The following is a 24,589-nucleotide window of genomic DNA, read 5'->3' as shown; positions in this document are numbered from 1 at the left end:
CTTGTATTCTTTTCATTACCATAGGAAAGCAAAGATTACAATTCCTTTTGTACAACCACTATCCAACAGAGTTATAAAAAGCTTTCTTAACAAAACAAGTTTAAGTATAGAGCTTTATCTATGCCAATATCCAGGATCTTCAGATTCTGGAGAACTACTCAAGATGCACGTTTGATAAGTTTAGTTTGATTTGATTTGGAAACATTTAAATGATCCAACGTGTTGTGGGTCAGTCTGCAATTAAGTAAAAGCCTCCTGAAATTCCAGTAGAGCAATCTACACAAATTTAATGGAGGCAGACAGTGTGAAGCAGAGTAACAAAACCGGGATCTTGGCAACAGAAGTGCACCACCTCCCTATCCCCTAGCAGGAAAGTCAGTGTCAACAAAAAGAAATGAATAGTGGCACCAGCTATACACTGTACCGAAATAATGCCCATCATCCCCCAAATGTCTCTACCTCTAGTTCATTTTAGGGGCTTTTCTTTTTGCTCTTATTCAGCCAGATACATCCTGATTTTCTTCTCATCGCCATGTTTCCTGTGCCACTAAGGAGATTGAGACACATTGGAAAATCCTATATTTCTTTAAGTCATTGCTGACATTTACAAGGAAAGTGAGCAAGTCACTTTTTCTTTCAGGCATGTCAGGCATCTGTCAATCAAAGCATCTAGGATTTTGAATGTAAGGTAGCAGTTTATCCAGAGGACAGTAGGTTTTTGGCTGTCCAGAGCTATTGGACAATAGAATTTTTCTTAGCATGTGGTGAGCTCTATGTCAATACTATAAGCAAACTTATTCAGTAATACAACCTATTTTTAGAGGTGACATGAAAAGGGGTTCTTTATGATGTATCAAGGTGAACAGAAAGAAGGAAGGATTAAGCAGCATAAACAGCCAGAGAGAAATGCCTGCATTTTAAAAGGGTCTTTTTCCCCCCCACTTATTTCATTAAGTTCTAGAGTAATAATTTGACTGGTGATCACACCCACCTTTTAATTAAAAGAACAAAATATATGAGGAAGTGATAAAATGTCCTCAGTAGCCTGTCAGAGAAAGTTAAATTATCTACATAGGTTCACTCTGCAGAAATCATACATTTAGAGTTTTAAACCAAGAATATCCTCTACATTCTCCTAACAGAGGACTGACTCTTTAGATGGGAAGAGGTCCTCTTGCAAGAGGTTTTATAGTAGGGCTGACAAACTAGCAGCCCTCAGGATCCTTCTCTCTAGCTCACAAGCTCATCCCATCCCACCCCACCCTACCCAACCCAGTTCAAATGAGTAGGAGCAGGAAGAGCTCAATAGGGAGCTCATGCAGCTGACTGGGCACAGGCACGCAAGCCCCTCCCCATCCCACACAGAAGCTCTTCCAGGAGTCACCACTGCTGCCACAGCATAGTAGTAGGGGCTCAGCTGTGGCTACACCAAGGAAAGTCTGCAACCCCCCACTCTCACTCTGCCATTGAGCTCCACTGCACCAGACAGAGAATGGCTCCTGTACCTCACCCACTGAAAATGCTCAAGCAAGTGGAAAGGAGAAGGGATATTCCCTGAGAGAGAGAGACGGGGAAAATTTCCAAAAGCAGGATAAAGTTACCATCACTGTTTAGCTGAGATAGTGATTAAAACCTGTCCTAATCCATACTAGTATTTCCACTATTGTTACCATCCATGGGGCTTCACTGATGATAGCTAATGGTAGAATAAGTACTGGAATTTCAGTATAAATATAGTTCTGATGTCACAATTATGAGTTTTGAGAGTGATTATATTAGGCTTTTTCCCTCCCTGATTAATTATTTCTATTACCATCACACTTAGGAGCCCTGGTTTTGGACCCCACTGTGCTACGAGCTGAACACACAGAACAAAAACATGCACCACTGTCTTCCCTCCCCACAAGAGCATACAAACTACATACAAGACAAGAGACAACAGATGAATACAGACAGTTCGGGGAGTAAAAGGAAACGATGAGACAATATTGGTCAGTATGAGACACAGTGTATCAGCATACAAGCAGCCTAACAATTGTCAATTTTTGTAAGCATCACAGGAGAGATTGAGGCAGTTTTTCAAATGTTTGTGAGGAACTCCTCCCAAGCATGAGGTGAAAGCCTGGAGAAAATATAAAGGTGCTCATTTGAAAATTTAACAAGTGAGCAATGGAGTCTGGCAGATATAAATCTGCACCTCAAGAGTGTGCCTGGAAACAGCAGTGCCTCGATTATTCACAAACTCCCTGGGATTCAGCAGCAGGATTCCCTCACAGCAGTCCAATGAGTGGCAAAGAGCAAGCATTTGACTTGCTCTGTGACAAGGGATCAAAATCAACAGGCTGAGAGAATGATCTTTGCAGCAGCTTTCACAATTGATTGTTTCTCAGATACATAAATGAGAGATTAGCACTAGGGTCAAATGACTGACATTCAGTCTTAGGTCTAACATTACATTATAAAGGATGTCTGTTAGAGCGTGCTACAAAGTTAAGTAATAAAATGGTTTACATAGTAAACTTCTTTAGTCACCTCTTGTGTTGAAATTTTTCATGCTTCTCAAAATATTAAAAACTGAGAAAATTAGGGCAAAATCGACCTATCCATTTCAGAGTTCTATAAAGGCCAGTTCCTATTTAGCCCCCTCCCCACCGGCTTCCACACACAAAGACACTCCCTGAGTGTACAAGCTTTACAACCACCATTTGGAAAAGGCTTGCTTCGAGGAAGGCAAACTGTCATGGCTTTGTTTAGACTTGTGTTTTTAGTTTTGTAGACATGAACATTTAAAACCAATTCCCTCACTTACAGAACATAAATCAATTGTAAAGTTATCCAGGCACTATACATTAAACTACCCACAAAAAGAATGATAAAGATATTCTTTGTACAGAAACAGCTGTACCGCAGCATAAAGAGACTCCTGTCAGCTACTAGTCAGATTCACTTCATGACTCCACGATCAAATTCCCACTTTCAGTTTGAAAATATGTACATGGAGCATTTCTAGGGTTACCATATTTCAGCAAGCAAAAAAGAGGACGGGAGGAGCCCCGCCCTAGCCCCGCCCCTGCCCCTCCCACTTCCCGCCCCCCCAGAACCCCCAACCCTCCCCCCGTTCCTTGTCCCCTGACTGCCCCCTCCTGGGACCCCTGCCCCTAACTGCCCCCCGGGACTCCACTCCCTATCTAAGCCTCCTTGCCTCTTGTCCCCTGACTGCCCCAACCCTTATCCACACCCCCACCCCCAGACAGACCCCTGGGACTCCCACGCCCCATCCAACCACTCCCCACCCCCTGACAGCCCCCCCCAGAACTCCCAACCCATCTAAACCCCTCTGCTCCCTGTCCCCTGACTGCTCCGATCCCTCTCTCCACTCCTGCCCCCTGACAGCTCCCCCCCAGAACTCCCAGCCCCACACCCCCCCACTCCTTGTGCCCTGACTGCCCCCTCCTGGGACCCCTGCTCCTAACTGCCCTCCAGAACCCCACCCCCTACCTAAGACTCCCTGTTCCTTGTCCCCTAACTGCCCCCTCCTAAGACCCCCCCCACTGCCCCCCAGGACCCTACCCCCTACCTGTACCCTGACTTCCCAAAACTTTCTCCACTCCCCCCAAAAAGCCCCCCCCCGTTTCTTGACTGCCCCCTCCAGAACCTCCCTGCCCCTTCTCCTGCCCCCTGGCCCCCTTACCCTGCTGCTCAGAACAGGGTGTTGGGCTCTGTGCGAGCCGGACACGTGGCTGCGCTCCCCAGCACAACAAAACCCGGTCCCTGACCCTGCACAGTGCTGCCGGAGCCGGGCTGCAGGGGAGAGCTGCCGGCTCAGAATGCAGGGCGGAGCTCCTCTACAGCTGCTCCGGAGTCCAGCCCGGGACTTTCCTGCAGCCCTCCCAGCCGCTCGCTCTGCTCTGCTGGGGGAGGGGGGAAATCCCAGACATTTTGAGTTATTTACAAATTCCCCCCGGACGCTATTTTTAGCACAAAAAGGAGGACATGTCCGGGTAAATCCGGACGAATGGTAACCCTAAGCATTTCTAATTTGTGCAGTGTGGCAATTGCAGTCTACACTAACAGTCTCAGGTGCAACTGCTTGTCTCTCCAGCTGTGCATAGACTATCTCAACACTCAGTGAAAACCTCCTCTCAGCTTTTACATGTTATGCAAAATGCAGCAGACATATGACAATCACTATATTAGCCAATAAACAAGCCATTGCAGGTCGGGCATCCATCACTTGCTTTCAGTCTCCTGACAGCATACTCCTCCACTGCCATCCTTGACCTACTGAGTATACCAGTGAATCTGCATTTCTTCAGGTTTGTGTACTCAGGAAAAGGTTACAAGTCATTGCCAAAATGCATATACCTGGTCACCTGGAATCAGTGGGGAGACAAAAACCATCCATGCCACTTGCTCAGGAAGAGCAGCGCTCCTGAGAGATCAACACATTTTGAAAATTCTAGCGTTACATACACTGCCTGGTCACAGAGTGTACACATCCATGAACCTGCAAGGGTGAGCCATTAAGGCTTGCATCACCACTGAATAGTTTGAACCTCTTTCCATTATTATGCATTTAGATTTATTTGAGGCTGCCATAAAATGTGCACATAAATTCAATTGCTCATGCGGTTTGGGAGTCCCAGCTATTTAAATTCTTAACCATGCACCAATTCAACACATTATATGCCCAACAAATGACCAAACTTCACTCATCATAGGCTTCCCACTGCCAAAATGGTGCCATATAAGCAGCAACTGTCCACGGTGGCCAGCTTCCACAGGGTAACTGCCCTTCTTTTCCACACAAAGGGGAGCTCTTATCCATAAGGTCTGGAATTCCACAAAAGAAGATACTGTAAAATCCATTCATTCTCAAGTTATGCAGACACTGTTGCTCATCACAGGCTTCAAGAACTCAAGTCTGTAGTTATGATCCAAATGCAAAAGTGATGCTCTACCTACTGACACCACCATCTGCAAGTACAGTGCAATGTTGTCTACTCCAAGCATGATGAATGAATGACTGGTGAATTACAAATTCCAGGAACTATTCTTCCTTCTCAAGCTGTCTAGGGGCAGTGCTAAAATATCCTCCATCCACCACTTCATAGAAGCCTCAATAGTTTCACAGAAGTTCCAGCAGAAACCTCTTCTCATTAAGCAAGGAGAAAGAACCAAGTTTTCACCTTTGACTCCATTTTATAGAAAGGACTAGGAAATGGTACCAGAAGTAGAGAACCTATGGGATTTTCCCCAGTATATTGGGGGGAGGGGGAGAAGAGGTCAGACTTCAACATTCCCCTTGGCTCCAAGACGGCCTTTTGGAAACTCTCAGAAACCCACAGCCTCAGACAGCTGTTGCAGGTTCGGTGGGATAGGTACTCCAAGGGCAGATAAATTGTCATCAGATGGTACAGCACTAGTGAGAGTTTAGGGCACAACTGCAGCTGACCTTCACCTGAACTAGGGTGGACATTTTACTGCAAATATTGTACTGCTAATATTTATACTGACGCTATCCCACCAGTTCAATTACAAGGGCATTTAATTTAACCACAATACTACCAGTGTAACTTCAAATTGCATAGTCAAGAGATACTAGAAACATGTATTCCTGGGTTGATTTGTATGTCACATAGACATATCTAAATTCTGTTATACCTGGCATAATATGTTGCATTTGTCATAGATTATCCCTCACAATTCCCTCTCAAAAAAATCAGGACAAAATCTCTCAGATAACCCAATAATTCAGCTGTACAAGACAGTCAACTCTGTCAGCCCACAATCCATTCACCCACCTTTACCTTGTTGAATATATAAAATACTTATATTACTAGTGCCACTCAAGTGGGATTTTACAAGACTGCAATAATGGTCAAGAGGATCACCACACAGAGAATCCTCAAACCACTGTTCTTTATCTAAAACTGTATCTCACCGTAGTGATATGGCAGCACTTCTGATTTACTCCCATGTACCCCAGTCACTTGGAAATCTGCAAACCAACCCAATTTTCAACTCAGTTACATTGAATCTTAAACTTAGTCTTCAAGAGCAAGGAGCAAAGCCACTTCAGTCTCCTTTTTACAGTGTAAATGTTGCTAGTTTTTCTACTTATTTATATTACAGAATGTCTAATGAATACAGTGAATTTTTTAGAATTAATAGCATTTCAAATGGGTGTTAATGGACATAAGAGTTTCTGTGGGTCAGTCATTAGCTAGTAGTACATGTGGTTTATCATCACACGTTACCATCTTATGCCTGTATCTTCTTCTCAAAATAAGTTTGGGGGCAGGTTTATACTAGGAGCATGTTGCCACTATAGCTATATCTGTATAGTATACCAACACCACACTCCTAGCATGAACACACTTTGTATTGTCAAAAGCATGGTTTTGCCAGTATAGCTTATTCCAACTACACTCTCTCAGCCCTCAACTCCAAGCAAAATAAAACTATACCAGCAAAGTGCAGTTTTGCCATCTACACTAAGGGTTTTGGCATGGGTGCCTACTGCTCTCTAGGGCAGAGGAAGAAAAAGCAATAGGCAAACAAACAAAAGCAAATCAGACTAAACTGCCTTTAACATTCACAATTTCAGAAGCAACTACCCTCTCTACTTTACGAACTGATTTTATTTAGCAAAAGTGAACCTACTGAAATGTTTTAGAAAACCTACTTTTCATCATTTTAACCTGAGAATGTGCTGGGGTGTACATAAATAACCAAGTATAGACTCTGTAAAATGTGGTATTCTGACCTCAAGCAGACCTGGTTAGAAAGGAATGACAGCATAGAGGTGTTAAAATGTTTGGTTATTCTAAAACTGCTAAGAGATAAAGTGAGTCCAAGGGTACTGCCTGTGGTGATGGTAGATAGGGGAGGGGATGAAAAAAAAAAACAAAAAACAGAAAAGTAGTCAGAGAAAGGTCAGTATAGATCACAAACTAAACAGTTTTAAGCTTACTATTCGAAGCTAAAATACTCTATATTTCCCCCAAGTCAAGGGAAGATTTATCTGTAAATACTAAGCCAAGATATTAATGCAGTATTTCCCAAACTTGGAACGCCACTTGTGTAGGGAAAGCCCCTGGCGGGCCGGGCCGGTTTGTTTACCTGCCCCGTCCGCAGGTCCGGCCGACCGCGGCTCCCACTGGTCGAGGTTCGCTGCTCCAGGCCAATGGGGGCTGCTGGAAGCGGTGGCCAGTATGTCCCTCGGCCTGCACCACTTCCAGCAGCCCCCATTGGCCTGGAGCAGCGAACCGTGGCCAGTGGGAGCCGCGGTCGGCCGGACCTGCGGACGGGGCAGGTAAACAAACCGGCCCAGCCCGCCAGGGGCTTTCCCTACACAAGCGGTGTCCCAAGTTTGGGAAACACTGTATTAGTGTACATATCATAACTGAAGATTTGAAGCAGGAACTCCAAATTTTTGCTGAAGTAGGATACATTTTTCCTTCATAAACAAGAAAAAAGTTAATTTGATAGATTTGTTCCAAATAGCTACTTATAATAAAAATTATTTCTTATCTCCCTCAAAAACAATAATTCAACCTGTTAAGTTACTTAAGATGATTATAGACGTGCCAGTGAAGCTTGTTTTTAAGAGGGGGGGTGGGGAGAAATCACCGAATTGAGAGAAGAGCCAACTGTCAGCCCTGGTCTACACTACGAGTTTAGCTCAAATTTAGCAGATTTAACCCTGCACCCATCCACACGACGAAGCCATTTTTCTCGGCTTAAAGGGCTTTTAAAATTGATTTCTATACTCCTCCCCGACGAGGGGATTAGTGCTGAAATCGACATGCCGGGTCGAATTTGGGGTAGTGCAGATGCAATTCAACTGTATTGGCCTCCGGGATCTATCCCAGAGTGCTCCATTGTGACCGCTCTGGACAGCACTTGAGATGCACTAGCCAGGTACACAACAGAAGCCCCAGGAACTTTTGAATTTCATTTCCTGTTTGGCCAGCGTGGCGAGCTCATCAGCACAGGTGACCATACAGTCCCAGAATCACAAAAGAGCTCCAGCATGGACCAAACAAGAGGTACTGGATCTGATCGCTGTTTGGGGAGATGAATCCATGCTATCAGAATTCCGTTCCAAAAGACGAAATGCCAAAATATTTGAAAAAAAATCTCCAAGGGCATGATGGACAGAGGCTACAACAGAGACCCGCACTGGTGACGCATGAAAATTAAGGAGCTCAGGCAAGCCTACCAAAAAACCAAAGAGGCAAACGGCCGCTCCGGGTCAGAGCCCAGACAAGCTGCTTCTATGATGACCTGCATGCAATTCTAAGGGGGGCCCCTACTACCTCACCCCTGTCCGTGGACACCTGCAAGCAAGGAGTCTCATGCAACAGGGATGAGGAATTTGGGGACAAGAAAGGTGACAAGGTGGAGAAGGAGGAGGATAGCGCACAGCATGCAAACGGAGAAACCATTCTCCCCGACAGCCAGGAACTGTTTATTACCCTGGAGCCAATACCCTCCCAAGGCGGGCTCACGGACCATAAAGCCGGAGCTCATGCAGTCCTCCCACACTGAAAGAGCTCAGCAGAATGCGTGGAGGCAAACAATGTCAGAGTCCAGGAAAGCAGAAAGTGAACACGAGGACAGGATGGATGAACAAGATGAGAGGTGGCAGGATCCAATGCTGAGGCTACTGGGGGATCAAACTGATATGCTCCGGCGTCTGGTGGAACTGCATGAAAGGCAGCAGGAGCACAGACCGCACTCCACCCCGGAGGATTGCCCAAGCAACAGAAGGGCTAGTATTCAACACGTTTTGAAGTGCAGTGTGACCTTGTCATTCCCTCCTCCCCTCATCCACCACCCCACCTGGTGCTTCCCTCCTCCCCCACGCCTCCCGGGCTACCTTGTGAGTTTTCCCCCCATTTGTGTGATGAATTCATAAAGAATGCATGATTTTGAAACAATAATGACTTTATTGCCTCTGCAAGCAGTAACTGAAGTGGGGTCGGGAGGGCTGTTGGCTTACAGGGAAGTAGAGTGAACCAAGGGGGCGGGTTTTCATCAAGGAGAAACAAAAAGAACTGTCACAGCGTAGCCTGGCCAGTCATGAAACTGGTTTTCAAAGCTTCTCTGATGCGCAGCACGCCCTGCTGTGCTCTTCTAATCGCCCTGGTGTCTGGCTGCGCGTAGTCAGCAGCCAGGTGATTTGCCTCAACCTCCCACCCCTCCATAAACGTCTCCCCCTTACTCTCACAGATATTGTGGAGCACACAGCAAGCGGCAATAACAATTGGAATACTGGTTTCGCTGAGGTCTAACCGAGTCAGCAAACTGCACCAGCGAGTTTTAAACATCCAAATGCACATTCTACTATCATTCTGCACTTGCTCAGCCTATAGTTGAACAGCTCCTTACTACTGTCCAGGGTGCCTGTGTATGGCTTCATGAGCCATGGCATTAAGAAGTAGGCTGGGTCCCCAAGAATAACTATAGGCATTTCAACGTCCCCAACAGTTATTTTCTGGTCTGGGAAGGAAGTCCCTTCCTGCAGCTGTTCAAACAGACCAGAGTTCCTGAAGATGCGAGCGTCATGTACCTTTCCTGGACATCCCACTTTGATGTCAGTGAAACGTCCTTTGTGATCCACCAGTGCTTGCAGCACCATTGAAAAGTACTCCTTGCAGTTTATCTGGCTGCCAAGGTGGTCCGGTCCCAAGATAGGGATATGCGTTCCGTCTAACGTCCCACCACAGTTAAGGAATCCCATTGCAGCAAAGCCATCCACTATGACCTTCACATTTCCCAGAGTCACTACCCTTGATAGCAGCAGCTCAGTGATTGCGTTGGCTACTTGGATCACAGCTGCCCCCACAGTAGATTTACCCACTCCAAATTGATTCCCGACTGACCGGTAGCTGTCTGGCACTGCAAGCTTCCAGAGGGCTATCGCCACTCGCTTCTCAACTGTGAGGGCTGCTCTCATCTTGGTATTCTTGCGCTTCAGGGCAGGGGAAAAAGTCAAAGTTCCATGAAAGTGCCCTTACTCATGCTAAGGTTTCGCAGCCACTGGGAATCATCCCAGACCTGCAACACTATGCGGTCCCACCAGTCTGTGCTTTTTTCCCGGGCCCAGAATCGGCGTTCCACCGCATGAATCTGCCCCATTACCGCCATGATGTCCAAATTGCCAGGGCCCGTGCTTTGAGAGAAGTCTGTGTCCATGTCCTCATCACTATCGTGATCGCGCTGTCATCACCTCCTCGCCTGCTTTTGTAGGTTCTGGTTCTGCACATACTTCAGGATAATGCATGAGGTGTTTACAATGCTCACAACAGCAGCGGTGAGCGGAGCGGGTTCCATGCTTGCCGTGATATGGTATCTGCAGGAGAGCAGAGTTGCAGTGGAACTGGTGGATGACGACAGATGCCACGAGAATAGATTTTTATACCAAACGACAAGAGGACCTGCGAGGTGGATTCATGGCACCAGGAGAGCAGAGTTGCAGCGGAAGTGGTGGAGGACAATAGTTAGCACCGCGCACATTTACCAAGGAAGAACACAGGTTCCTCGAAGCGCATGACAGACAACACGGGGAAATTTGTTAACGAGACACGAGCAGGAGAGCAGAGTTGCAGTGGAAGCGGTGGATGACAATGGGATGCCACGAGAATAGATATTTATAAAGAACGACGAGAGGACCTGCGAGGTCGATCCACGGCACCAGGAGAGCAGAGTTGCAGCGGAAGCGGTGGTTGGATGATGACAGTTAGCAGTCCTACTGCACCATCTGCTGTAAAAAGTATGGCATCTGCAGGGAAAAAAGGCACGAAACGATTGTCTGCCTTTGCTTTCATGGAGGGAGAGGCGACTGACGACATGTACCCAAAACCACTCGTGACAATGTTTTTGCCCCATCAGGCATGGGAAGCTTAACTCAGAATTCCAATGGACTGCGGGAACTGTGGGATAGCTACCTATAGTGCAACACTCCGAAAGTCAATGGTAGCCACGGTACCGTGCTCGCACTCCGCCCACTTAATGCGCTTAGTGGGGACACACACAATCGACTGTATAAAATCGCTTCATAAAAATCGACTTCTATAAATTCGACCTAATTTCGTAGTGTAGACATACCTTCAGCAAAAAATCCTGAAAATCAGCTAAAAGCAAGGGTTGGAAAAGACAAAACCCTTTACCAGAGAATAAACCAGAGATAATGCAGTGACTGAAACAAAGTATTCACCCATTCACCAGTAGCAGGTAGGAAGCTTTCCCAGGTAGGTTGAATGGAGAAGGAGCTAAGCCACCAATTTCTGCAGAATATAGGTGTGATCAGTGTCGGTCCACCTGCCTGCTAGGGGGCGGTGGGGAGCTACGACATCACTGGCCGGCCTGGGTCACGCCTCTGCCACTGGGGAATTAGCGGCGGGAAGGACGCCAGCCAGTGTCTGTAGCGCGCCCCTCAGGCAGGGGAGCGCCGGCAAAAGGACAGTAGCGCGCCCCTCAGGCAGGGGAGCGCCGGCAAAAGGTCCCGACATGGGTCGGCCGGGTAGGGGAACGCAGGCCCACCCTACACCACTGCGTTCCAGCCCAGGGCCCTGACAGTGGCAGAACGAGGGTCCCTCCACTGGGTCAGCGGGGTCGTCCCGCTACATAGACTCACCACTGTGCAGCTCTGTCCCTGGGCTACTTCCTACCCGATTGCTCGTCCAAATCCCTCTGGTCCCACCAGTGCGTCGGGGTAGTCCGCTGTTGGCAGCTCCAGCTCCTCCTCGGGCTCAGGCTTCTCCAGCTCCTCCCGGTACTCGGCTGCTGGCAGCTCCAGCTCCCCCTCCAGCTCCTCGGCAGCGGGCAGTCCTGGCAGCCCCAGTCCTTCCTCCAGGTGAGGTTCCCACTGGCCCAGGGCCTCCCCTGGCGTGGCAGCAGGGTCTGAAGGGAGCAGCCCGCGGTCTGCGTCTGCCTCCCTTCCTGGTGCTGCCCTGACTGAGCTAAGGGCCCCGCCCTTTATACTTCCTGTTCCACCCCTCCCCTTCTGGGGGGTGGAGCCATCTTGGCCTGGCCCCGCCCACTCAGGCTGAGAGAGTGGCCCTTTACCCTCAGGTTCGGAGGGCAGCCACCCTGGCTCCCTACAGTAGGCTTTCATTTTAACATTTCTAGCTCTTATGATTGCAAAGATATGTTTCCATATGTGAACCAATGCAATACTTGTCTTTGAATCCAGAAAACAGCAGCAAGTGAAATTTAGTAGCTTGGTCAGTTTCACTGCTGCTTTACGGAAACCTGAAGGTAACCCAAAACTGGTATGAACCACTTAGCAGCTGCTTGGGAAAGTGAAGCAACAGAAGTAGTCACTAAGGCCTTCTCTACACTGGCAAGTTTCTGCACAGTAAAGCAGCTTTCTGCGGTGTAACTCCCGAGGTGTACACACTGCCAAGCCACGTAGTGCGCAGAAACTGCGCGGTTGCAGCGCTATAAAAAAACCACCCCGACGAGAGGTGTACAGCTTTCCGCGCCGGGGGTACAGCGCCTTGGTGCCAGGGTAGACACCCTGGTGGATTACAGCACTGCGATTGGCTTCCGGGAGGTGTCCCACAATGCCTGTTCTCGCCTCTCTGGTCATCCGTTTGAACTTTAGTGCCCTGCCCTCAGGTGACCAACCGTGAGCCCCACACCTTAAATTCCTTGGGAATTTTGAAAGTCCCCTTCCTGTTTGCTCAGTGACACATGTGCTGAAACCATTACATCTTTCCAGGTGGCCATGCCTGTTCCATGCACCAGGAGATCCCCCCTTTGGAGCTATGCTTAGCTCTGGACCTCATCAGCATTTGCGGAGAGAAGCCTGTCCAGTCCCAGCTGCGCTCCAGCCGTAGGAATTATACTTACGGACAGATTTCATGATACATGACAGAAAGGGGCCATGACCGGAACACACTGCAGTGCAGGGTCAAAATGAAGGAGCTGCGGAATGCCTACCACAAGTCACGGGTGGCAAACCGCCACTCCGGTGCTGCGCCCATGAGCTGCCGATTCTACAAACAGCTGGACGCGATAGTCAGTGGCAAGCCAATCTCCACTGAGAAGGCCACTGTGAATACTTTGTTGGCTTGCATGCCAGTCGAGACTGGACCAAGCCAGGAGGAGGAAATCTTGGAAAAGGACGTGGAGGGATTGGGGGACCCAGAGGCAGAGGACTCGGAGGTCAGAGATGCATGCAACCAGGAGCTCTTCTCTACCCCGGAGGAGTAGAGCCAGTCACAGCTGTCGGAGCTTGGCGAAGTGCAAACAGGAGAGGAGACCCCTGGTAAGCGGCTTTGATTTCGGGAATCGCTGAAGCGAGTTGTTAGGGGCAGGAGGGTTGCAGAAAGCAGGCTTGTGTCTCTGTATGATGCTCATACCACCAAATGCCTAGTCTGAGAGGCAGAACAGGGTGTTAACTGACTCCCTAACTTCATGGGAATCTGCCTCAGATCTCTACGAAACTCTCATGGAGATACTGGGCAATCCATAGCTTACATACACCCAATAAAAGGTTAGCACTTTAGCAGTTAAATTTTCAAAAGACTATCAGTAATTATCATATATTCACCATCCATCTTCATACAGTTCCTACATATCAACCAGACTGCACACGTACCATCCCCACAGAATAAATAAGCATGATCTATTCCAAAGCTGCAAGAGTAAGCAGAACTCTCCCTGAAATTGTTCCTCTTGGTGGCTGGGAGTCTGTCGTGCCAAGCATCCAAACTATGAACAGGGAGCTCTGAATTCTCTGCTGCTGGTGCTCAGGCAGCATGGAGATGGAACTAACCTGATTGGAATGCAAAAGGATGATGAGATGGGGGGAAAGTGAAGTGAAACTGAGATAGGAGTTGTGAAAGAAGAAAATGATTAAGGGGTCAAAATGTAGGGTCTGTGACTATTAATCCATCCAATCCAGAATGGAACCCATGATTACACTGTCTCAACAATCCTCTGCCAGTCAGCAAATACATGGCAAAGTCTGTGGATCACCTCCTTCCAGTCTGGTCCACATAGAAGATTACAATCTTTAGTCCTCTTAGCTTAAGTGGCAGAAGTCTGTGCTTTAGAGCCAAACTCCAAAGATTCCAACCCTAATAATGACCAATTTGGGTGTCATCATCCAATCCCTGCAGGCAAAAGGTGCGGGGGAGGCGGGAGAAGCAGGGAGAGGTGCATGGAGCTGCATTTGTGCTGACTGTTACAGTGGATTTTTCTCTTTTATTTCAATGCATCAGCTAAAACTGTTCACCAACATTTGTTGATTTAAACCAAATCCAGCCATGCCTAAACACAGGAAAGATGTGGACAAACTGGAGAGAGTCCAGAGGATAGCAACAAAAACAATAAAAGGTTTAGAAAACCTGACCTATGAGGAAAGGTTAAAAAATGAGCATGTTTAGTCTTGAGAAATGACGACAAATTAATAAATATATTAAGGGCTGTTATTAAGGGAACTGCAATCAATTGTTCTCCATGTCCACTGAAGTTACGAAAAGAAGTAATGGGCTTAATCTGCAACAAGTGGGATTTAGATCAGATAAAGGAAAAACTTTAACTCTAAAAGGTAGTTAAGCTCTGGAATAGGATTCTACGAGAGGTTGTGGAATCCCCATCACTGGAGGTTGACTTGGTCCTGCCTCAGCCCAGGTATCTACAGGCAGTGCTAAAACATCCTCCCCCTCCACCACCTAATAAAAGCCTCAGTTTCACAGAAGTTCCAGCAGAAACAACTTCTTGTTAAACAAGGAGAACCAAGTCTTCACTGTTGGCTCCATTTTATGGAAAGGACTAGGAAATGGTACCACCAGCAGGGAACCTATGGGATTTTCCCCAGTGAATTGGGGGCGGGGAGGAAGGGAGAAGGAGAAAAGGTTAGACTTCTCAAGATCCTTTCCAGCCCTAGTTTTCTGTGATATTTGTTTTTTCCCCAGTTTGCTTTAAAAAAAATTAGGAAATTACTTCCAAAAAAGCTACTTTACGAGAATGTAAGTACTCATACTCAAAAGTTGGGAAATGCCAGAATTAAGATTGCCCATGCAGCCTTAATTCAAACACCTTGTGGGTATGCCTTATGATGTATAGTTTTTAATTACATGATCACACACTTTTTTCTCCACATGACCTCTGCTTAATTCAGTGCACAGGATAGGAGGTGTCCTGGAAATGAACCAGGGTTGTATAGAAAACAAGGCTATTGTCTGTAGATTTCTGCATCATTTGTTTCAGAGAAGTTGGAATGAGTGAATAAAGCAGGGGACTACAGAAAGAAAGGATAGTCTCATGGAAAAATCAGTTAAATGCCACCCTGAAGAACTGACTTCTATCACCCCCATCTCCCACAGGGTTTCTATATGATGCTGGACAAATCACTTAAGCCACGAGTAGTCAATAGGCAGACTGCCAGGCACTTTTGAATGGACCATGAAATCTTTTTACATACTTATTATCATTACTGTTATTGCAGAGTGAAAAATTTTTCTCTGGAGTCTGGACCTTGACAAAAAATAATTGACTACCCCGACTTAAATCAGTTTATTCACAGGTAGCCGCTAATTGTTTGTTCCGAATCCTAACTTTTCAAGTACTGAATCTGACACATTTGGAGGCCTGATTTGCAAAAGAGATGACCATTCACAACTACAATGGAAGTCAATACAGGTCTGTTCTGGACATATAACATGTCAAACATCCTGAAAAAAATCAGTCCCCTGGCACTTCAAACTGGGATCCCAAAATTAGCAGGCTCTCTCTACCTTAATCTCTTTGTGAACCAGTTCCTCATCTGTTAAGTGACAATAGAATACCACATTACCACACTGAAGTGTTATGAAAATAAATTAATGTTTATGAAGCAGATTGATATTACAATGATCAGCTCTGTAAGAAAAGCCAATGAGGAAATTAATTCTGTATTCAAAGCAGAGCAAGAAGAGTGTACAATAAGTTAGACATGGGAAGACAAATCAAATAGTGAGGATAAAACAAAACATTGAATAGCTGCTACTCATGGAGTTAACAGAACCCATTACAAGTACAGGATGAGGCTAATCTAATCATCAACTATCACTAATTGAAAAGATAGGATATCATTTGGTCATGTAATTAAAGACTAACACATACAACAAATGGGCTGAATTAAAGTTGGAATATGCAGCATTAATTCTGTCATCTCCTAACTTTTTGAGTGGTTGACTTTGCAACCTTAACATTGTTTCATATTTTAATTTAATACTTATATTTTAATATGGAGGTAACAGACATATTTGCACGTCCACTTAAAGATGATCGGAATTTGAAAACTATACTGTAACCATAACCACAGCATCTCCTCAACTTGGTAACTGAATACTTGAAGACTAAATCATTGTCATAAGTGGAAAAAGATTAGCTGAAAAAACCTTTAGGTCAAAATACTGAAAATAATCATTTAAATATTCCTTTCCTTTAAAGGAACATAAAATATTTTGCATAAGATAAATACAAAACAAAAAGCTAAAATTTACCCTCTTTATGAAATCTAAATATAGACGGTGTCCTGAACATTGATTACTGTTCTTTCCAAATTCATTTTGAAAGCAACTGTTCTTCAAATCACCTTTAAATAAAGACGGATCTGAACTATAAATTGTATTTCCTGCTACTCAGTTTCAAATTAACACTAACACATTGTGTCATTTACTTCCATTTTATGATAAAATATCAACATGATGTGCTAACAATTGTCAAATGATAGTGATTATATACACTGGCACAGTTTAATGATTTGCAAAGAAAAAGTAATGTTGTGAGTATTTTTTCCTATATACAGAGTTTTCACCTGAATCAAGTGTTGTATGTTTATATATAAAACTTTGTGTTCAAACTTCACTCTGGGCAGAACTGTCCAAGAAACTCAAAGAAAACAAAGAAGTTTCTAAATGCACAAAATTAATATTAATCAATCCAGATTATACACAGTGCCTATTCTAAGTACATGGAAACTATTTTCAAATGAATCTTAATCAACAAATGTAATATATTCAGTAAAATAGATAGCAAAAAAGCAAAACCAGCCATGTATTTTTACTTGAAGTTGACAAGAAAGTTTCCAACTACTCATCCATTGTCATACAAGAGATTAGATTTGGAGATTCTATTATAACAAATTTTGATCCCATGAGTAATTCCCCAACACAGCTGTGACATCAACAATGGCATTAACATTTCAACAGGAAACAGAGAGTCATCCTAACACTGCTGAAAAGCATTTTTTTCTAACTTTTAACCTTCCCAGGTGTTTCATAGTTCTTTTGTATTACATCGAAATTGATGCAAAATTGTACGAAATATCTGAAAGCTTTGAAAACAGGAAGTGTTTCAACAGATAACTGTAGCAGTTTCCTAAAATTAGGTGGAATTAACACATCACTTTGATAAACTTTATCACAGGATCGAAAATAAGTGTTTTAGGCAAACTATAGTCAACACATTTTAACAGGAAACAGTGAACCAGTTCCTTAAATAGTGCCATTACCTAAAATTTCTATAATTTGTAAAATAACTGCAGATGCACTGAAAGAATTAAACTATGCTTATCCACCTTTTAGCAGCCAAAAGGGTGTCAAAACAAGGAGCTGTTTTAGGAGCACATAGTGCAATATGCTTGCTCCTTTTGCTTAATTAAATCCTAATGCTTTTGCGCCATACGTTGCGAACAGACCAAAGTATTTCCAACTAATTTATATTCTTTGCTTTGTGTCAAGTACCAGGGGGTAGCCGTGTTAGTCTGTATCTACAAAAACAACAAGGAGTCTGGTGGCACCTTAAAGACTAACAGATTTATTTGGACATAAGCTTTCATGGGTAAAAACCTCACTTCTTCGGATGCATATAAGAAGTGAGGTTTTTACCCACGAAAGCTTATGTCCAAATAAATCTGTTAGTCTTTAAGGTGCCACCAGACTCCTTGTTGTTTTTATTCTTTGCTTTGACTTCCACCCCAGGAATGTATTCATAACCTTGTGAAAGTTACTCGTTGTGAAAGTTAGCTCTGCCCTAAACTTCTCATTTAATCCACGTTTCCTACATTGCAGGTTGCGGAGCCACATTTTTACACGGATCCAGCTGAAAGCCACAGAAAGACCAAAGCACCGAAATGCGCTGGAAGGCGCCACGCGATCCCTCTCTGAGGAGGAACCGGCTGGATTAGCGCCGAGGTGGGTCTGGGCTCCTGCCTCGCTGACAAAGCCACTTTCCGGCTGAAGGATCCGCGAGGCACTTTCACCGGCTGGGAACGCGGCGCACGGAGGGGACAGCGCCCCGGGCAGGGGCACCGAGCCGGCGGGCGAGACTCCAGCCTCTCCGGTGCCCGGGCTGGGCGGCGGGCGCCAGGGGCTGCCGGGGGGCGCCAGGCACACGGTGGGGGGGGGGGCAGGAGCCCCCCGCCCGCAGCACACACCGGACCCGGCGAGCCCGCCTCTGGGGGCGCGGGGGGGGCAACACCGTGCTACAAACGACACCCAAGGGGGGCGCGCGGGAGACCCTGACAGCCGGGAGGTGCCGGGGACAGCAGCCCCGAGCGGCGGGGCAGGAGCTGGGGCGAGGGGCGCGCTCTGCCCGCCCGGGCACACGATGGCCGAGGGGGGGGGGACCCCTCGATCTCAGCCCCCGCCCGGCTCTGCCCCGGGCGGGCTCTCACCTGCGCAGCACAGCAGGAGGCTCCCGAGCAGCGCGGCCAGCGGCGGCAGCTCCATGGCGGGGCAGTGGCGGTAGCGCCTCAGCGTCCTCCTCACAACACGGCAGCTCCCAACGGACACTCCCAGCAGGTGAACAACGGCCCGTCACTTCCGGCCGGCCACAGCCCCACAGGCACTGCCCCTCCCCCGGGACACACACACACACCGCACAGGCACTGCCCCCTCGCCCGGGACACACACACACACCGCACAGGCACTACCCCCTCCCCCGGGACACACACACACACACACCGCAGGCACTGCCCCCTCGCCCGGGACACACACACACACACACCGCACAGGCACTACCCCCTCCCCCGGGACACACACACACACACACCGCAGGCACTGCCCCCTCGCCCGGGACACACACACCGCACAGGCACTACCCCATCCCCCGGGACACACACACACACCGCACAGGCACTACCCCCTCCCCCGGGACACACACACACACACACACCGCAGGCACTGCCCCCTCGCCCGGGACACACACACACACACACCGCACAGGCACTACCCCCTCCCCCGGGACACACACACACACACACCGCAGGCACTGCCCCCTCGCCCGGGACACACACACCGCACAGGCACAACCCATCCCCCGGGACACACACACACACCGCACAGGCACTACCCCCTCCCCCGGGGGACACACACACACACACACCGCAGGCACTGCCCCCTCGCCCGGGACACACACACACACACACCGCACAGGCACTACCCCCTCCCCCAGGACACACACACACACACCGCAGGCACTGCCCTCTTCCCCGGGACACACACACACCCCGCACAGGCACTACCCCCTCGCCCGGGACACACACACACCGCAGGTACTGCCTCCTCCCCTGGGACGGACACACCGCGCAGACACTGCCCCCTCGCCCGGGACACACACACACCGCACAGGCTCTGCACCCTCCCCCGGGACACACACACACACACACACTGCACAGGCACTGTCCCCTCCCCTCCCTGGGACACACACACACACACCCTACAGGCACTGCCCCCTCCTCCGGGACACACACACACACACCGCACAGGCACTGCCCCCTCCCCGGGACACACACCCTGCACTTGTTCCTGATACACACACCGCACAGGCACTGCCCCCCTTCCCTCATGATACACACACAGGGGCGGCTACCGCCTCCCGGGTACTCCCCACCCCTGAGCGGAGACTAGAGACAAAGACAAGGAGGAGTCCTTGTGGCACCTTAGAGATTAACAAATGTATTTGGTCATAAGCTATCGTGGGCTAAAACCCACATCATCAGATGCCCACGAAAACTTATGCCTAAATAAATGTTAGTCTCTAAGGTGGCACAAGGATTCCTCGGTGTTTTTGCTGACACAGACTAACACGGCTACCACTCTGAAACTAGAGACAAAGAGTCACTGACTCCTACACAGCAATTACTCGCAGCTACGGGACAGCCCCAGACGGAGCGATACACCCATCCCTCCTCCTGCACACAGCTACGGGCCCATACCACCCAGACACACTCCCAGAGCCACGCAGCTACAGCCCATAGCTACACCCTCTACTGCCACCCACCCCCACAGGGGCACCCGCCTCCTCCCAGCACAGCTACAGCCACACACAACCGCTTCCCCTCCAGTGCAGCCTGGCAACTACAGCTAATCCCCCCAGCTACTGCTCTAGTTTACCCTCTACAACTTGGTCAAGCTAAATTCCTTACCTAGCCCCTTCACAGTCACCTACCCACTCACCCCTCTGGCCCGGGCTGCAGCACAAGGGTGACTCCAACTGAAATTACTCTCAGGCTGTGTCAACACCAGCGTTTCTCCCCTCCTCCCCCCACCTTAAAAGTTTCCACCATTATTTTGCAGCATCAGTTCGGCTCCATGGTGGGAGCACTAGTGTAGTGCTGTGGTCACTCTGTGGCATCTATAAACGTCCTTTGAGCAGGGTTAGGTGACAGGGTCGGTGGTTAAAACATGGAGCCCTCTATACAGTAGTTACCATTGTACCATCACTGCAGCAGCAATGGGAAGAGATTTTTGCCAAAATGCCTTGGCTGAGGGGAGATCTGACAGACTGTGTCTACATGGGTAAAAACAGAAGCCATACCCAACACCTCTGGTATCAACTGAGGAAGCTGTAGTGTAGTGTAGTGTAGTGTAGACCAGTCACAGGTAAACGTATCCATGTCATATAACTCTTTTTACCACTGGTAATGAATTGTTGATCCCATTTTTGCCAATATAGATGATGCCATATAGGACAATCATTACCCAGTACTATGAAATGATACTGAACAACAAACATAACTTTACAGTCAGCATTTCCCCATTGACTTTCAGACATCACCAGTCCCATAGAGATAGATTGTATGTATTTTCCATATATAGAACAACCTCATCTTTTCACTCTGAATGATTTACTTTTGATTAAAGGAAACTAGAAAATAACAAACAAAAGTAAAGTTTCTGTGAAAGAGTACAATCTGTTTCCTCTGTAATACACTTCATCTGTGCTGAACACAAAATGGCAGCTGCAATCAGTGGACAGTGACTCCTAGAAAATAAGATTTGTACTCCAGAGGCAACAAGACCATAGCAGTTACATAGCTGTATATAGTACATGCAGAGGTGAAAGTAAGACGGTCTGGTATGGTGTACCGGCAAGTGCTGGTGCGCCGTGCTGGACCGACCGGCTTCCCCAGGCTGGTGATTTAAAGGGCCTGGGGCTCCCCACAGCAGCTGGAGCCCCGGGTCCTTTAAATGACCACCGGAGCCCTGCCGCTGCTACCCGGGGCTCTGGCAGAGGGGCTCAGGCAGCGATTTAAAGGGCCCGGGGCTCCCAGCCACCTCTGCAGCTGGTAGCTCCAGGGGTGATTTAAAGGCCCTGGGGCTCCCAGCCGCAGCTGGAGCCCCAGGACCTTTAAATCTTGATTTAAAGGTCCCACCTCTTCTGGTTGAGGCCACGCCTCTTCCAGTTGAGGCCACGCCCCTGCTCAGGACTCCAGTGTACCGGTAAGTCCTTTATCTTACTTTCACCCCTGACTACAGGATACAGTGGGGTGCAGTGTATGGCTTACCCATAGTCCAGTGGTCTAATATATAACTGTGCTTTAATACATATTAATATTTATTGTTGATTTAAACATATCAGTTTAGTTAAAGCAACATAAACACCTAGTATGGACACAGTTATTCTGGTATAAAGGTGCTTCTACTGGTGTACTTTTTTCCACATACAGCCAACAGGAAGTAGAATAAACAACACCAGTAGAAGCACCTTTATACTAGTATAACTGCATCCACACTAGGGGCTGTAGCAGTATAACTATTTTTGAGAGTAAAAAACCCATACCGCTAAATGAAATAGTTATGCTAGCATAAAATTTGTGTGTAAACTAGGCCTTAGACATCCAGGAACCACAGGTTTGAATTTTGGCAGGAGTTCAGCTAAAGATATTTATTCACCTTCATAAAATACTTCAACATATTATTATACAATTTGTTGTGTGTGAATCTTTCAGATAAGACCTTAAAAACCAAGATCATTTCTGCCCTGGATATATATTAATAGATCTAATGGGCCACTATTCAAAAGGGTCTTCTCTTATCTGTTAGCTAACAGGACATGTTATTCAGTCACCGGTGCAGTTGTGCCACTGTAGTTCTTAGTGAAGACAGAAGAGGTAATATCTTTTATTTGACCCAGTGGCATAGGTACTCCATCTCCGCAAGAAGCAATCACACTCCCATCAACATAGCACTGTCTATACCGAGGGCTAGGTTGGTGTATAACTATGTTCCTCAGCGGTGTGGAAAATCCTGAGCGAGGTAGTTATGCCATCATAAATTTGTAGTGTAGACCAGTGGTTCTCAAAGCTGGTCCGCCTTGTTCAGGGAAAGCCCCTGGCGGGCCGGGCAGGTTTGTTTACCTGCTACGTCCGCAGGTAAACAAAGCAGCCCGGCCCGCTAGAGGCTTTCCCTGAACAAGTGGCGGACCGGCTTTGAGAACTACTGGTGTAGACCACAGCTTTGATCACTGATGTGATCCATGAAGTCTCCATTTCTGCTGGGATAATGATTGTATGAATGTGCACTGACCTATTTTGAAATGGTTGGTTACTGTAAATAAAGCTATAGCTTTTACCTGCCAAGGGTGAGTCTCTGTGTTCTTTATAAGGTTAGAGAGGGTTAAATGGATGCAAGTCATTTTCTCTAAGAGTACAGCAGAGTATGGTTAATATTTACACTATAAATACATGACACTTCACAGGGTCTAATACAGTAACTCCTCACTTAACGTTGTAGTTATGTTCCTGAAAAATGTGACTAAGTGAAACGATGTTAAGTGAATCCAATTTCCCCATAAGAATTAATGTAAATGGGGGTGGTTAGGTTCCAAGGAAATTTTTTTTTTGCCATACAGTACAGGAGTATAGTTGGGAGGTGTCCCCACCTTACCCCACACAGGCACAGCCCACTGGCACTGGAGACAATGAGGCAGGCAAGGAGGCTGAAGGTGCTGTTGGCTAGGTGAAGGACGTTGCGAAGCAGCAGCGGCAGCTTCCCCTACTCTGCAAGCACCAGGGGCGGGGGGCTCAACTCTCGGCCTGCCCATGCCACTCCTTCCCCCACCTCTTCTTCCCCCCTCTCCTCCTCCCCCTTTACTCCGCACGCTGCGTTCTTGCTCCTCCCTCCCTTGCCTCCTGCCCAGGGCAGTCAGCTGGCTTGCAGTGTTCAGGAGGCAGGGGGGAGGAGTGAGGATATGGCGCGTAGGCTCCCCCTCCCTCCCCTCCTGAACACCGCAAGCCAGCTGATTGCCGCAGGCAGGAGGCAGGGGAGGGAGGGGGGGATCCTGCATGCCGCGTCCTCGCTCCTCCCCCCTCCCTCCTGCCCGTGGCAATCAGCTGGCTTGCGACGTTCAGGGGGCAGGAGGGAGGGAGGAGGATCAAGGACTCGGCGCACAGGCTCCCCCCTCCCTCCCCTGCCTCCTGCCTGCGACAATCAACTGGTTTGTGGTGTTTGGGAGGGAGGGGGAGCCTGCGCACCGAGTCCTCGCTCCTCCCCCTCCCTCCTGAATGCTGCAAGCCAGCTGACTGCCCCGGACACGAGGCACGGGAAGGAGGGGGAAGGCACTGATCCGCAGGATCTGCCAGCAGGCAGGAGGCGCTGTGTGGGGAGGCGTAGGGAGCTGATAGGGGGGCTGCCAGCTGTGGACAAAGCAGGCAGCCAAACGACATTATAGAGAAGCATTGCACAACTTTAAATGGAGCATATTCTGTAATTGAGCAGGGACGTAAGGTCAAAACAACGTTAAGCAAGAGGACATTAAATGGAGAGTTACTGTACTTGTTTAGATTCCCTTTTAAGATGATCTTGTATAATTAGCATAGCCTTTTAAATCAGGATTTTTTTCTGCAATTTATTTAATTATACACATCAAAACTATTATCTATTCCATGAAGAAAAACGTCTAGCATTAATGCAATCTGAAAGCTGAGAAATCAAGAAATTAAGAGCTTAAAAGCTCAACCCTCAACTTTGTTCCTTTTGTTTATACCAGGGATTGGCAATCTTCGGCCCGTGGCCCACCAGGGTAAGCCCCCTGGCGGGCCGGGCCGGTTTGTTTAGTTGTCGCGTCCGCAAGTTCGGCCGATCGCGGCTCCCACTAGCCGCGGTTCGCTATTCCAGGCCAATGAGGGCTGCGGGAAGCGGCGCGGGCCGAGGGATGTGCTGGCTGCAGCTTCTCGCAGCCCCCATTGGCCTGGAACGGCGAACCGTGGCCAGTGGGAACCGCGATTGGCCGAACCTGCGGACGCGGCAGGTAAACAAAATACTTTACAAATGCTTTTTTCTTTGTAACATACTAA

The 24,589-nt window shown here is 47.8% G+C and overlaps 1 protein-coding gene and 1 long non-coding RNA gene across 6 annotated transcripts in view; one reads left to right on the top strand and one right to left on the bottom strand.

Moving 5' to 3' along the window:
- Positions 1 to 18,904, bottom strand: part of CXADR (CXADR Ig-like cell adhesion molecule) — a 56,428-nt gene extending 37,524 nt beyond the window's left edge. For 2 of the 5 annotated variants that reach the window (XM_054047366.1, XM_054047357.1), the window contains exon 1: positions 18,686 to 18,904. In XM_054047366.1, the coding sequence (XP_053903341.1) occupies positions 18,686 to 18,740 (55 nt within the window). In that variant the 5' untranslated portion in view covers positions 18,741 to 18,904. The remainder of the gene's footprint in view (positions 1 to 18,685) is intronic. The other 3 variants (XM_054047383.1, XM_054047374.1, XM_054047392.1) reach the window with 3 other exon arrangements.
- LOC128847739 (uncharacterized) overlaps positions 18,099 to 24,589 on the top strand; it is a 113,545-nt gene continuing 107,054 nt past the window's right edge. The window contains exon 1 of the long non-coding RNA XR_008446942.1: positions 18,099 to 18,203. This is a non-coding gene — a long non-coding RNA (uncharacterized LOC128847739). The remainder of the gene's footprint in view (positions 18,204 to 24,589) is intronic.

This window comes from Malaclemys terrapin, chromosome 1 (genome assembly GCF_027887155.1).
Source record: "Malaclemys terrapin pileata isolate rMalTer1 chromosome 1, rMalTer1.hap1, whole genome shotgun sequence".
In the NCBI taxonomy this organism is placed as follows: Eukaryota; Metazoa; Chordata; order Testudines; family Emydidae; genus Malaclemys; species Malaclemys terrapin.
Note: the sequence above shows the minus strand (reverse complement) of the source record. Positions and strands in the feature narration are given on the sequence as shown.